This window comes from Physeter macrocephalus, chromosome 11 (assembly GCF_002837175.3).
Source record: "Physeter macrocephalus isolate SW-GA chromosome 11, ASM283717v5, whole genome shotgun sequence".
NCBI lineage: Eukaryota > Metazoa > Chordata > Mammalia > Artiodactyla > Physeteridae > Physeter > Physeter macrocephalus.
Window position 1 is genome coordinate 132,559,026 of NC_041224.1, and position 15,332 is coordinate 132,574,357.

General features: G+C 40.3%; 1 protein-coding gene across 4 annotated transcripts in view; it reads right to left on the minus strand.

The window, feature by feature from the left end:
* Positions 1-15,332, minus strand: part of CDKL1 (cyclin dependent kinase like 1) — a 67,527-nt gene that overhangs the window by 9,621 nt on the left and 42,574 nt on the right. For all 4 annotated transcript variants that reach the window (XM_028495843.2, XM_028495842.2, XM_055088416.1 and 1 more), the window contains 3 exons: positions 13,505-13,595; positions 4,503-4,703; positions 1,807-1,889 (listed from right to left, as the gene is read on the minus strand). In XM_028495843.2, coding sequence (XP_028351644.1) covers positions 1,807-1,889; positions 4,503-4,703; positions 13,505-13,595 — 375 coding nt within the window. The remainder of the gene's footprint in view (positions 1-1,806; positions 1,890-4,502; positions 4,704-13,504; positions 13,596-15,332) is intronic.

Here is a 15,332-nt window from a genome sequence, read left to right on the forward strand (position 1 = left end):
GCAGTGAGAGGGCCCCGTACCGCAAAAAAAAAAAAAAAAAAAAAAAGAGAAACAAATCATCCCACCACAAAGAGACATTCACTGTTAATATTTTGGTATATATCTTTGCAACCATTTATTTCACAAACGTAAAAATCTTTGCCTGATTTTCCAGAGGTTGTCATATTATTTTATATTTATACATGTAAATGTATGTTTTTATTAAATATTTATACATGTAAATGCGTGTATTTATTAAATATTTATTAAAATTATGTCAAATTATATATACTGTTTTGTAACTTTTTTACATTTATCAATATGTTGCGGACTTTTTTTTAGGTGATTACATATGAATCTATTTTTATTAGCTATGTGGTACTTCTATTGTAAGGACATACCATAACTTAATTAATTCCCTACTGATGTAACACTAAAGGAAATGATTTCTATTAAAGAATGTCATGAGAAATGCAAATCGAAACTACAATGAGTTATCACCTCACACCAGTTAGACTGGGCATCATCAGAAAATCTACAAACAATAAATGCTGGAGAGGGTGTGGAGAAAAGGGAACCCTCTTGCACTGTTGGTGGGAATGTAAACTGATAACAGCCACTACGGAGAACGGTATGAAGGTTCCTTACGAAACTAAAAATAGAATTACCCTATGACACAGCAATCCCACTACTGGGCATATACCCAGAGAAAACCATAATTCAAAAAGACACATGCACCCCAATGTTCATTGCAGCTCTATTTACAATAGTCAGGTCACTGAAGCAACCTAAATGTCCATCGACAGATGACAGGATAAAGAAGATGTGGTACATATTATTCAGCCATAAAAAGGAATGAAACTGGGTCATTTGTAGAGATGTGGATGGACCTAGAGACTGTCATACAGAGTGAAGTTTAAGTCCGAAAGAGAAAAATATCGTATATTAATGCATATATGTGGAATCTAGAAAAATGGTACAGGTGAACCAATTTGCAAGGCAGAAATAGAGACAGAGATGTAGAGAACAAATGTATGGACACCAAGGGGGAAAAGGGAGGGCGGGTGGGATGAACTGGGAGATTGGGATTGACACATATACACTAATATGTATAAAATGAGAACCTGCTGTATAGCACAGGGAACTCCACATCGCTGTACAGTAGACACTAACACAACATTGTAAACCAACTATATCCCAATGAAAAAAAAAGAATGTCATATCTTTATGCCTTTGTCTAATAGTTTCATTGGAATAAATTCTTGAAAGTGAGTTAGGATATGCACGTTTTAAATTTTTTTCAATTTTTGAAAAATAAGTGTTTTCCACACATTGGCCACAGGGGACAGGTATGAGAGTAAGGCTGGCCAAGCAAGTTCATCACTGTTTTCCCCCAGTCTGGGAGTGAAAACACAGTAGAGTAGGGGATTTGGACAATGCTGGATTTTCCCTGGATGAGTCATTGTCTAAAAGTTAACTGGCTCTGAGCTTCATAGCTTCCACTGCTAAAAATGATGTAGGACAGGTGAGGCTGGGGCAGGTAGCTCTGCATTCCTGTCCAACATGCTGGCTAAGCTCTGCTATCAGCAATCTGTAAATTAGCACTGAAGGCCATGATCTTGCTAGCCAATTTGCCCCAGTTTTTTTACTCTTAGACTGATCTTCCATTGCAAAGTGGACCATGGGGCTCAGGCTGGAGCATAACTACCAAAACCTAGTTAGCCTGCAACTCCTCATGTACATTCATCGAGTGAGAATGATCCCCCTTAAACACCCTGGTAACCTTAGCTCTGACATGCAGAGCTCTTTCCAAAATGGGTCACTCACCATATCTTCAGGGTCTGGAATTTTTACCCCACTGAAGTACTGATTTGTGCTAAATACTTGATGGTGCCTAGGAATGAGGTCTCCTTTGGACAAGAAGAAAGAGAAAGGTAAAATTAGATAGGTTGTATATATTACAAAATACTGAGTATAGCTCCCTGAAATTAACATGATATTATAAATCAACTATACATCAATAAAAATTTTAAATATCAAAACCAAAAAAACCCACAAAAAATAAATAAATAGAAAATAAAGTCTTTTTCATCCTCTCAAAGAAAATTAGATCAGTTAGCAAGCACTGCTCTATGGTTTCCTTCCATTGGTGCTGTGTTGGTCAGTGCCTATACCTACAAAGGCTGCAATTTGCTTCTCCAATCAGAGGGAGAGGCACTGAGGGAAATTTCAACAAACTGTGCCAAGACCCACAGTGGGTTGAGTACTATGTTAGGCACAGAGGAGGCATGAACGGAAACTGAAGGCTGCAACGTTCTTGCCCCTCAAAGGCTCACAAAATGTTTGAGGAGTCCAAACCAAACAACTCAGAAATGTGTGCGCACACACACACATACACACACTAACAAATAATAGCTTTTTTTAAATAGCAAAAGTATGCTGGAGAGGGTGTGGAGAAAAGGAAACCCTCTTGCACTGTTGGTGGGAATGTAAATTGATACGGCCACTATGGAGAACAGTATGGAGGTTCCTTAAAAAACTAAAAATAGAACTACCATATGACCCAGCAATCCCACTACTGGACGTATACCCTGAGAAAACCATAATTCAAAAACATACATGCACCCCAATGTGCATTGCAGCACTATTTACAACAGCCAGGACATGGAAGCAACCTAAATGCCCATCAACAGGCGAATGGATAAAGAAGATGTGGTACATGTATACAATGGAATATTATTCAGCCATAAAAAGGAAGGAAATTGGGTCATTTGTAGAGACATGGATGGACCTAGAGACTGTAATACAGAGTGAAAGAAAGAGAAAAACAAATATCGTATATTAATGCATATTTGTGGAATCTAGAAAAATGGTACAGATGAACCATTTGCAGAGCAGAAATAGAGACACAGATGTAGAGAACAAACGTATGGACACCAAGGGGAGGAAGCGGCGGGGGGTGGTGGTGGTGGTGTGATGAATTGGGAGATTGGGATTGACATATATACACCAATATGTATAAAATAGATAAGTAATAAGAACCTGCTGCAGAAAAAATAATTAAATTTTAAAAAATAGCAAAAGTGCAACAACCACAAATCAAAATCATATTCACTGAATTCTGATGGGTCAAGATAAACATGTATTGGAATAAAACACAAGGAGCATTTCTATATTCTGGGGGACTATGTGAGGCTCACCTGCCCACATTTCAGCCAAATAAGCTAAAATCGCCCTCATGTAAAATTCCAGGGATATGACATCTGAAGAGGAATTTTGTACAGAGAACAGATGGAGATGCTCAGAAGGGCGCCCCTGGCACACCCAGGCCCACTTCCCAGAGCACAGTGAACAGTGAAAGCCTGCCAGCCAGGGCCCCAGAAACGCTGCTAATGGACTGGGCTGGAGTTCCGACCTCAGGGTATAAAGTTGGCTAAATTTACCAGTTTGTCTCGGAGCTTTACCTTTCACTCAAATCCAAAAACTGCCGTCCTTGCCCATTTTGGATGAGCCACCAAAATATGCTCTCTAATGCCTTGTCCCAGGTCTCAGTGAGCTTCCTCATGAGCACATTGTCTGTACCTTAATAACCTTCTTCCACCAGACAGCTGGGGGGTAGGACATGGACATAGTGCCCTAAAATCACTGGGAAAACACAGCAAAGGAAGGCTCAGTGCCCCTGGCAGGGCTCCAAGGTGACTTACATGTCACTCAACAAAAGCTACCAGCAAATATTTACTGCCTACTGTGTGCAGATGTTGGTGGAGGATAAATAGAAATAAAAGACAGGATCTCAGCCTCAGGCAGCTTACAGTACCCTTGGACTGATGCAAGCACAAGACACAAGTACAAGACAAGACATGGCAACAGCAGATGCTACATGAGTTTCAAGGAAGAAAAGTTTGCTTTAAACTGGGAGTCATAGCTCAACTCCCTGACTTCTGAAGGGGTCAATCAATCTGTCCCTTCCTTCCCCCTCTTCTCCTCCCCCCTATTCCCCAAGAGTAGAAACAAAGGAAAGGACTTTGGGGTGGGAAAGTAAAACAAGAAGGGTGACATAAGAAGAACCAGCCTTTCTTCCCGACACTTAGAAGGTTGAGCGTATTCTAAATAGCATCTGAATAATCCAAACTAGCCTGACAGGCTGGAGTCAAGGACATCCAGAGAATGAATTACCACATCATAATAAATGAAGCGAAACACAACAGCATTCTATAAACTGCTAGGCCCTTATAGAAATGTATGTTTTTATTGTTGTTATCATCATTATTCGGAGTTTAACTTGATCCAAACTATGTTGAAAAGAGACTCTTGTGTCTTTCTGGACAATTAGAACATACTCAAAATTGTTGATTCTTTTTCTTAAAACAAACCCGGACACCTTTCATGGAGCCATTTCATGGAGACTTTCCCTCTTTGTGACTGTAAAGGGCATTAGATGAGATTAGGAACTTGGCTCTGCCCAGCACTGACATGGGTAAAACTATCCAGTTTCCGAAAGGCGGGACAGAAACACCACTTACCCAAGGTTTTTCTAATCAGATAGAGCTGATCCACATCTGATTTACCGGGCCACAGAGGCACTCCTGACAGCAGCTCAGCAAAGACACAGCCAATTGCCCAAACATCTACTGGGGGGCCGTACTGCATGTCCCCCACCAACAGCTCTGGGGAGCGGTACCACCTGGTGGCCACGTAGTCTGTGTAGTAGTCACTCGGTCCAGCTGGCCAGTGATGGGACATGGAAAACAGAGAGAGCAGTGCAAGCAAGGAATCAAAACCAGGAGGGGGGGCTTCCCTGGTGGCGCAGTGGTTGAGAGTCCGCCTGCCGATGCAGGGGGCATGGGTTCGTGCCCCGGTCCGGGAGGATCCCACATGCCGCGGAGCGGCTGGGCCCGTGAGCCATGGCCACTGGGCCTGCGCGTCCGGAGCCTGTGCTCCGCAATGGGAGAGGCCACAGCGGTGAGAAGCCCGTGTACCGCAAAAAAAAAAAGAACTTAGTTTTCCATTTATTATGGTCTGGCCTATAATCAATTGTTACCTCTTTTATAGGTCTTTACACTTATGCATTCTTCAATTTTTCATTGTTTTTGGTGTTCAGTTTTGTTTGAGAAGAAATCTAAATGACTTTTGGAACCCATGTGGATACATGGAAGAAGTGTTTCTAGGCAGAGAGAATGGGAAGTGCAAAGGCTCTGGGGTGGGAGATCAGCAAGAAGGCTGGTAGAGATGGAGTGAAATGGGTGAAGTGGAGAGAGACAGGAGATTAAGTCAGGAGGAGGATCATGTAGGACTTTTAAAGGCATATTAATCAGACTTATTTTTTTGCAGATTTTTAAAAGAGGATACAAAACCCAGAAAATGTGAAAAATAATCCCTATATTCCCTCCTGCTGAGCAATTTTATCAGTTCCAATCTGTCTTTAATTAATGTCAGACTTGACTCCAGAAAAACATGTTGCTTTGAAAAAAGCTTTTCTTGGATTACAAAGCACTGAAAATGTATTTAAATATTTAAAAAACTATATCAGTGGGTTTTTATTTAATTTCATATAACAGGATATCCAATCCAAGGGGTTTAAGAACAAAAGGAAAATAATTGCTTCATGTATCTAAAAAATCAGTTTTTGGGTTCTACTGCATCTTGACTGTGGACCAAATGATGTCACCTGGACCCAGATTCTTTCTGTTTGATTCTGTTCATTCATCGTGCTCCTTTACTGCCAGATTCCATGCCTTCTCTTTGGAGGTGGCTGCTCTAACTCCAGACTTAGATTGTCTCTCAGTCAAATCCAATGGAAAAGAGGAAGAGCTTTTGGGAAGTTCCAGCATCTTACTAATTCTGTCACATACAAATTCCTGAACTCATGGCTACAAATGGCTATAGTCCAGGGGATGAAATACACTTATTTCTTTCAGTGTGTATCATTTTCTTCCCTCTAATAGCACATCCCTGAACGAATCTCCAAATGGCAGTACTAGAAACAGGGTGAATTGATGTTGAATAGAAAACAAACACAACCAAGGAAATATCCATTCATTTGTCTACCCCATCTTCCCATTCAATCACCTTCAAAAATATCTCTGCCTCCATAATAAACCTATGCTATGTCCCAATGAAAACACATTCTCCTCTACCTTCCCAAAGCAATAACACTTAAAAGTCCCGTTCATTTACAGATACAGCTCAAAGCCCAAAATATCTGTTTAGTGCACAGTCCTCTCAGTCAGACTTCTAACTCCTCTTGGCCCAGAAAACTAATGCTAAATAGTAAGTTTAATGAATCCCCAAACATCTAAAACACACTTTTTTCCCTAGGCTGCCATTGGGGAAGGAAAACAACACAAAGCAGTTTCTGGTATATAACTTACATTGTATCTTATGTGAAGTATAAGGCAAGGAGCCCTCAGTCTAGAAGTGAAATGCAGTTCTTTTGTCAACGAGTCTGGCTGTTCTAGATCTGCTCTCTGGAAGGATCTTTCTTCCACTGTTGAGGAGAGAATGGTTAATCACAGGTCAATAAACCACTTCTTCCCTAGCGGGGACAACAGGAAAGAATGACTTCCACCAGATCTCCTTGCACACAGGGATTCCCTACTTACAAAATGTTTTAGTAGGATATTTATAACCCATCTATTTTTCTTATTGTAGGCAAACCTGAAATTTATGGATTCTTATCTATACTTGGTGTTTGCTTATATCTTTTCATATAAAGTTTGGTGTAAAGTAAGATCTAATATTTTGTATGAGTCTGCTTTGACAATCCAATCTATTGTTAACACGATTGTTTTCCATGACCACATCTGAGATGCCTCTTGTAATTCTTTATCAGTGTACTTTAACTTCAGGTTCTGGAGGCTGAGGATTATTTTAAGCTTTGAGCAACCCTCGCCTCTTGTTTGTAAGGCTTGGGATTTCTCTAATAGTAAAATTTATTTAAACTCTTGATATACTTTTAATCTATTTCCATTCACTCTATATCAAGGGGTAGTAAACAGAGATATCAAGGAGTCAATCTTTAAATGTGGAAATCACCCTTGGATTTCCTGTCTTCTAAAGGATTGCCAACAACTGTCAGAAGCTAGGAGGAAGTTATGAAACAGATTTTCTCTCAGTGCTTCCAGAGGAATCAACCTTGCCAACACCTTGATTTCAAACTTCTAGTCTCTGGAACTGTGAGACAATACACTTCTGTTGTTTTAACCATCCAGTTTATGTATGTTACAGCAGCCCCAGGAACCAAACACAGCCACAATGCACGGCCAATCTCTTTGGCCCTGAGCTGAATGTCCTTCTCCTTAGTATTTGTGCCTCTGGACTGCATCTTCTCAATAGGAGTAATTTGTCCCTGCCTCGGGCAACGTTTGCTTAAATGGAAGAATGTGAAAGGGACCTGACATACTAGGTTACAATTTCCTCATCTACCATTCTTGCTAGGCCTCCCACCTCTGCTTTTGCTTGAGTCAATGTTAGTTTGGGGCAGAGACTTTGGCTTGCTAACCCTTGCCAATCCGGCTACTGCAGTAGCAGCTGTCTCAGACTTCGGACTGCAGGTAGAAAGGATCGTTATACTAAAATAATATTCTCTGATCCGCTTGCAGAGAGAACAGATCCACCTTAAAACTTTCTCATTCTTGTTTGACCTTCCTAAAGGGTCTAATAAATTGAATTTTTCAAAACCAGGTCTCTCACCCTGTTTCCTTATTCAGCACAAGACAGTCAGTTTAACCAGTTGTCTTACACTTAAAACTGTTAACTTCTAAGACTTGGATTGAGTGGCTCACACAGCCCTTCACGTGACTTCATGAGCTTGGCCAGACTACATATAAGGTCTAGTCCCTGTTCAAAAGTTCACACAACGATTCAGATATAGCTCAAGTTGCTTCCACTTTGGTTATCTTTATTGTCTTTTCAGATGCAGTTGGACCAGGTCTCCAACAATATCTCTGTGACCCAATTTCCTACCTCAATGATCTGCCTAACTCTATCCTGACTCCATTCTTAATAGGACCTCTCTTTATGGTGGGAACATGGCTGCCACAAATATAAACTTATATTCTCTCTCATTTTAAGCCAATAAAATGTTAGCAAAATCATGGGTAATTCCATTCGTTTTGGTTTGGTCAAGTTCCCATTTCCAAATGAATCACAGTAGATGGGTCAATACTAAGTGCTGAATGACTTAGGTCTGAGTCATATGCTCTGGCTTCTACACCTCCAGAAACACATGGACTAATAGTGAATGAGGACTAAATTCCCAAATGGCCATTTGTAGAAATGGTGTAATTGAAGCTAACAGTCAGAAATTATGCACTACAAATAATGGGATTAAAATACGTTTATTGTTATTTGAAAAATAATGCATAAAAGAAAATAAAAATCACTACACCAGAGATGAAAATCTACATTTGTAGGTCCATCAAAAGATAAATGAATAAAGACTGTGGTATATCCATACAATGGAATGCTACTTAGTAATAAAAAGAAATGAATTAATGATACAGGTAGCAACTGGGATGAATCTCAAAATAATTATTCTGAGTGTGTCTTAGTAAGCTTTGGGCTACTGTAACAAAATGCCACAGACTGGGTGGCTTAAACAATACACATTTATTTCTGACAGTTTTGGAGACTGAGAAGTCCAAGATCAAAGTGCCAGCAGGTTTGGTTCCTGGTGAGAACCCTCTCCCTGGCATGCAGACGGCCACCTTTTTGCTGTGTCTTCATATGGTGGGGAGAGAGAGAGAGAACTCTGGTCTCTCTTCCTCTTCTAAGGACACTAATCCCATCATGTGGGCCCCACCCTCACGACCTCATCTAAACCTAATTACCTCCCAAAGGCTCCACTTCTAAATACCATCACATTGAGAGTTAGAGCTACAACATATGATTTTGGTGTAAACACATTCAGTTCACTGCAGAGTGAAAGAAGTCAGACAAAATGTATGATTCCATTATATAAAATTGTAGAAAAGGTTAACTAATCTATAGAGACAGAAAGCAGATCAATAGTTTAGGGACAGGGCTAAAAGGCAGGGATGGAACTGGAAAGGTTTCAAAGGGCATGAGGAAATTTTGAGCGGTGATAAATAAGTTCACTATCATAATTGTGGTGATTTTTTCACAGGTGTGTTATTTGTGTCAAAACTTATACAAAAATATTCCACTTTTCATGAATTTTGGTTATTTGTTGTGGCCCTAATAATTCTGCTAAGAATATTCTTGTAGCTGTCTTTTAGTGCACATTATATGTATTTCTTTTGTCTGTGCAACTCAGAGTGGGAATACTAGGTCATGGATATTTACATACTCTTAAAGTTCCCTTGGGCTCCTTTGCTCCTGGACCCAACCCTGTAGTTCTGGCATCTGCTATAGATTAGTTGTAACTGTTATGGGATTTCATATAAAAGAAATTGTATAAAATGTACTCTTGTGTATGGCTTCATCTGCTCAGAGATTCATCTATGTAGTTGTATATGTCATTTTTTTTTGTAATTGCTGAAACATATTCATTGTTGGAATATATTACAACTTATTTTTCCATTTACCTGCTGACGAGCATTTGGCTTGTTTCCAGTTTTGTGTTACTATGAATAAAACTGCTGTGAACATTTGTATCATGGTCAAAGAACATTATCTTTTGGAATTTATTAAGGTTTCCTTTGTGGCCTGATACATAATCTACTCCTGTAAATATTCCATATGTGCTAGGAAATAATGTGTATTCTCCATGTGTCAAGTAATTCTACATAAATTTAGTAGTTCAAACTTATTATTTAGGCATTTATCTGCTTATTTTTTTCTCTGCTGCATCCATTAGTTTCTCAGAGGGTTTTAACATATCCAGTTACAATTTATCTATTTCCCTGTACTGTTGTTTGTTGTTGCTTGGTTTATTTTTAGATTGTAATGTTAGAAGACATGTACATTCGTGATGGACATATCTTGTTGTTCTATTGTTCCTTTTACCAGTATACACCACTCATTTTCCCTTATGCATTTTTTTTTCCTGTTTGGCCTTAAATTTTATTTTGTTGTGTATTAAAATTGCTACCCCAGCTTGTTTCATATTTACTGGTAGACTTCTTGTCATAGTTTTATTGTTGGACCTTGTATTTATAATTCAATGTAATATATATATAATTTAATTGAATATAATTAAAATATAAAAAAACCTATTTTGTTAGGTTTAACCCATTTACATTCACTTTAACTACTGCTACATTAGCCCTTTAGTTTAACACCTTCTTTGGTACTGCACTATTTATTTGCCCTGTCCTCATTACTACATTTCATTGGATACAGTGAATTTTCTTCTGATGGATTACAAGTCATAAATTTTTTGTGTAAAATTGTAGTATTTATTTTTAACCTAAGTCCCATAATCATGTTTATTTACCCTATTGCTGTCTTAAATTTTGTGTTTTGAGTATTTGAGTAGATACTATAGCATTATCAACATCTCATGTTCCTTTGGACTCTACCTCCCTTCCCTGCTTTAAGCTGGATATATTTTCTTTCTTAGAGTAAACTTATTATGCAGTAGGCATGAGATTTGGAAGAGAGGATGGGAGGAATGAATGCCTGTGGATGTAATGTTCAGTAGACCACTGGACTCATAGGTTGGGGGCATAGAGAAAATCTGGGCTGGACATTTGGAATCACATATAGCTAAAACCATTGCTCCAAGAAGAGGGGGAAGAAAGGGTGCAAGAGAGAACACTAGATTTTAAGGTATAAGCAGAGAAAAAGCCTGCAAATGACACTGTAGATCCACCTAAGGAAATGGTGTCATATAAAGGGACCATTTTAAATGTACACACTATATCTACTGCCCAGGAATTAATTTTACAGATATCGCTATTAGGTGTAGGTGCAATTCTGCTGACAGCCCAGTTACGCTGATTCCACTTCCAAGGGGCAGTCACCTGCCAGAGCCCATCAAAAACAGGACTCCGGTCAGGAGTGGCCTTGCTGTGGTTACAGATATTTTGGGGGCCTCCTTCAATTCTATGCAGAATTCTCCCTTAATTCCTAGGAAGAATGGGGGAGAAACTCCATATTCCTCAAAAAACTAAAACTAGAACTACCATATGACCCAGCAATCCCACTACTGGACGTATACCCTGAGAAAACCATAATTCAAAAACATACATGCACCCCAATGTGCATTGCAGCACTATTTACAACAGCCAGGACATGGAAGCAACCTAAATGCCCATCAACAGGCGAATGGATAAAGAAGATGTGGTACATGTATACAATGGAATATTATTCAGCCATAAAAAGGAAGGAAATTGGGTCATTTGTAGAGACATGGATGGACCTAGAGACTGTAATACAGAGTGAAAGAAAGAGAAAAACAAATATCGTATATTAATGCATATTTGTGGAATCTAGAAAAATGGTACAGATGAACCATTTGCAGAGCAGAAATAGAGACACAGATGTAGAGAACAAACGTATGGACACCAAGGGGAGGAAGCGGCGGGGGGTGGTGGTGGTGGTGTGATGAATTGGGAGATTGGGATTGACATATATACACCAATATGTATAAAATAGATAAGTAATAAGAACCTGCTGCAGAAAAAATAATTAAATTAAATTTAAAAAAATAGCAAAAGTGCAACAACCACAAATCAAAATCATATTCACTGAATACTGATGGGTCAAGATAAACATGTATTGGAATAAAACACAAGGAGCATTTTTATATTCTGGGGGACTATGTGAGGCTCACCTGCCCACATTTCAGCCAAATAAGCTAAAATCGCCCTCATGTAAAATTCCAGGGATATGACATCTGAAGAGGAATTTTGTACAGAGAACAGATGGAGATGCTCAGAAGGGCGCCCCTGGCACACCCAGGCCCACTTCCCAGAGCACAGTGAACAGTGAAAGCCTGCCAGCCAGGGCCCCAGAAACGCTGCTAATGGACTGGGCTGGAGTTCCGACCTCAGGGTATAAAGTTGGCTAAATTTACCAGTTTGTCTCGGAGCTTTACCTTTCACTCAAATCCAAAAACTGCCGTCCTTGCCCATTTTGGATGAGCCACCAAAATATGCTCTCTAATGCCTTGTCCCAGGTCTCAGTGAGCTTCCTCATGAGCACATTGTCTGTACCTTAATAACCTTCTTCCACCAGACAGCTGGGGGGTAGGACATGGACATAGTGCCCTAAAATCACTGGGAAAACACAGCAAAGGAAGGCTCAGTGCCCCTGGCAGGGCTCCAAGGTGACTTACATGTCACTCAACAAAAGCTACCAGCAAATATTTACTGCCTACTGTGTGCAGATGTTGGTGGAGGATAAATAGAAATAAAAGACAGGATCTCAGCCTCAGGCAGCTTACAGTACCCTTGGACTGATGCAAGCACAAGACACAAGTACAAGACAAGACATGGCAACAGCAGATGCTACATGAGTTTCAAGGAAGAAAAGTTTGCTTTAAACTGGGAGTCATAGCTCAACTCCCTGACTTCTGAAGGGGTCAATCAATCTGTCCCTTCCTTCCCCCTCTTCTCCTCCCCCCTATTCCCCAAGAGTAGAAACAAAGGAAAGGACTTTGGGGTGGGAAAGTAAAACAAGAAGGGTGACATAAGAAGAACCAGCCTTTCTTCCCGACACTTAGAAGGTTGAGCGTATTCTAAATAGCATCTGAATAATCCAAACTAGCCTGACAGGCTGGAGTCAAGGACATCCAGAGAATGAATTACCACATCATAATAAATGAAGCGAAACACAACAGCATTCTATAAACTGCTAGGCCCTTATAGAAATGTATGTTTTTATTGTTGTTATCATCATTATTCGGAGTTTAACTTGATCCAAACTATGTTGAAAAGAGACTCTTGTGTCATCCCACATGCCGCGGAGCGGCTGGGCCCGTGAGCCATGGCCACTGGGCCTGCGCGTCCGGAGCCTGTGCTCCGCAATGGGAGAGGCCACAGCGGTGAGAAGCCCGTGTACCGCAAAAAAAAAAAAAAAAAAAAAAACCAGGAGGGGGAAGACCTGAGAAACCAAGCTTGTGTTCCATCTGTGGCTTCCCTAAATCAGTGGTTCACAATACTGGTTGCACATTAAAATCACTTGGAATACAGTATTTTTAAAATTACTGATGTTTGGGCACCCCCCAGTCCAATTAAACCAGAATCCCTGGAGGGGTATCAGTATAGTTTTTATAGTTAGAGTTTATAGTTTCCCAGATGATTCTAATCTACAGCCGAGGTTGAAAACCACTCTTCTAAAATAGTAGCTCTAAAAAGTACTATTTTAGCAAAACATGGTAGAAACCAGGAGGGTAACATACTTTTTAATAAGCACTTTACTGTGGTAAAATTTACAGATAGCATACACTTTAAACCAGTGTATATCTACATGTTTTCAATTAATTGCAGACATATAATTTATAGCAAGCTTATGCCCTAAATATACAGGAACCAGCTTTCTATAGCATTTAGATTCTTTATCATATTAAAAATCTTTCCAGCTTTGACACTTAACTAAAGAAAACTTCAATACTCACTCAAAAGCCGAGCGAATCCAAAGTCACAAAGCTTAATCACAGAATGTTTTGTGATGAGGATGTTTTCTGGCTTTACATCTCTGTGTATGCACTAATCACAAACACCAAACCAAAGCAGATTAAAAAGAAGCAACTATAATACATGGACTAAATAAAACATATGAATATTTAGCAAATATTTGAGAAACTGTTTGAACCTCTCACTGGTCTTTTGGAAAACAGACTACAAAACAGCAGCCTAAAATAAACCTAGTACCATACCCATCATAGCCTGAGTCAGCCCAAATTCCTGAAGGGCCCCTAAAGACCAACAAGTGTGAAAGGAAAAATGAAAGTAGGGTAGCCAGATAAACAACAAATAATTTTTTAGTATAAGTATGCCCCACGCAATGTTTGGGACATATTTATACTAAAGTGTTATGATTGTTTACCTGAAATTCACATTTAACTGGGTGTCCTGTATTTAATCTGGCTACCTTAGGTGACAGGGAAAATGTTAAAAGGCTCTGGGCGAGGCCTGCAGCATGGCTGCAGGAGCTGCAAGTTGGTGCCTAAGCAGAATTCACAATCCTGTTGTTTAACTGAGAACAGAACACATTCCGCCTGGTAAACAGGACAAGCCCTGGGCCTACTGAGATAAGCTGGGAAAGAGACGGGCGGGAAGCAGCAGCTTGCCAAGAGACCTCCCTTCCAGCTCTGACATTCGTCCCCACCAGATAAATAAGAGCAGGCAGTGCTCACCCTCTGGGGCGTCGCTAGATGTCAGCTCCATCCCACACACATCCAGGCTTCTTTCTGTGCCTTCACCCCACGGGATGTAGCCCCCATGCCAGAGTTTAGACACAAATCACCTGTGGTTTCCAAACTACAGCTGACATTGCTTAACAGGGTGATGCTGGAAGAATGTTTAAGAATCTTCACATGATTTTCTTATTAAATAGCAATTTTTTTGGCAAGGAACAAATCAACAACCTAATTAAAATTACATAAAAACAACCATGGGGTCATAGTACTGTTCAGGTTCCTAATAACCTTCCCTTCTTCCAAGTGTTTTCCTCTCTGGAGGAGAATGTTGGAGCCTTCTGCAATCTGAGAGACCCTCTCTGGCTTGCGTCTGATACCCTGGGATGTTCTTGACTCTCTAGAATCTGGAGAGATGACAGGGTTTCCTCTTGGGCCTGGCCTAGTTCTCACTCCAAAGGATCTTCAGGGTGAGACCTCAGTGTGTTTCCCCATGAGTATTTATTATTCTGGAAAAACTGGGGGGACACAGTTTCTGAATTATTTTATTACAATCGATCTGATTCTCAGCAATTAATGGCCCTGAGATCTCCACTTTTTTTTACCACTGGCTTCAAATATTACTATAAATGGGTACACCCCTGAATATCATGATGACAGATGGTCAGAAGTACTTGTAAGCAAGAATGTGCTCCTATTCTGTTCTGGGAATTCTTTACAAGTTTCTACAACCCTCCCCCCATGCACATGTGGCCAAACAGCTTCAGGGGCCCTCCAGGGAACTGTGGTATGCGTTATATTTGTTCTTTGTGTCTCTGCTTTTCCCCACCAGGGCCTTTCTGCAGTCTCTCTTGCTCCCCCATCCTAAAACCTGCTCTCAGGAAACTGCTAGCCCTCACTCGCAGTACTTATAAGGTGTCCACGCTCCCTGCTCTGCATGCATTGGCACAAGGATTGTAGCCGTGAGCTAGGTGGAGGATCAGCAGGGAGAAGTGCTGCCTATTCTCATATTTGCTTCTCTGGGAAGGCAGCTTCGGGAAAAAAAAAAACCCATTTAGAACAGCGTGAGGAAGGGGATTCAGCCCCA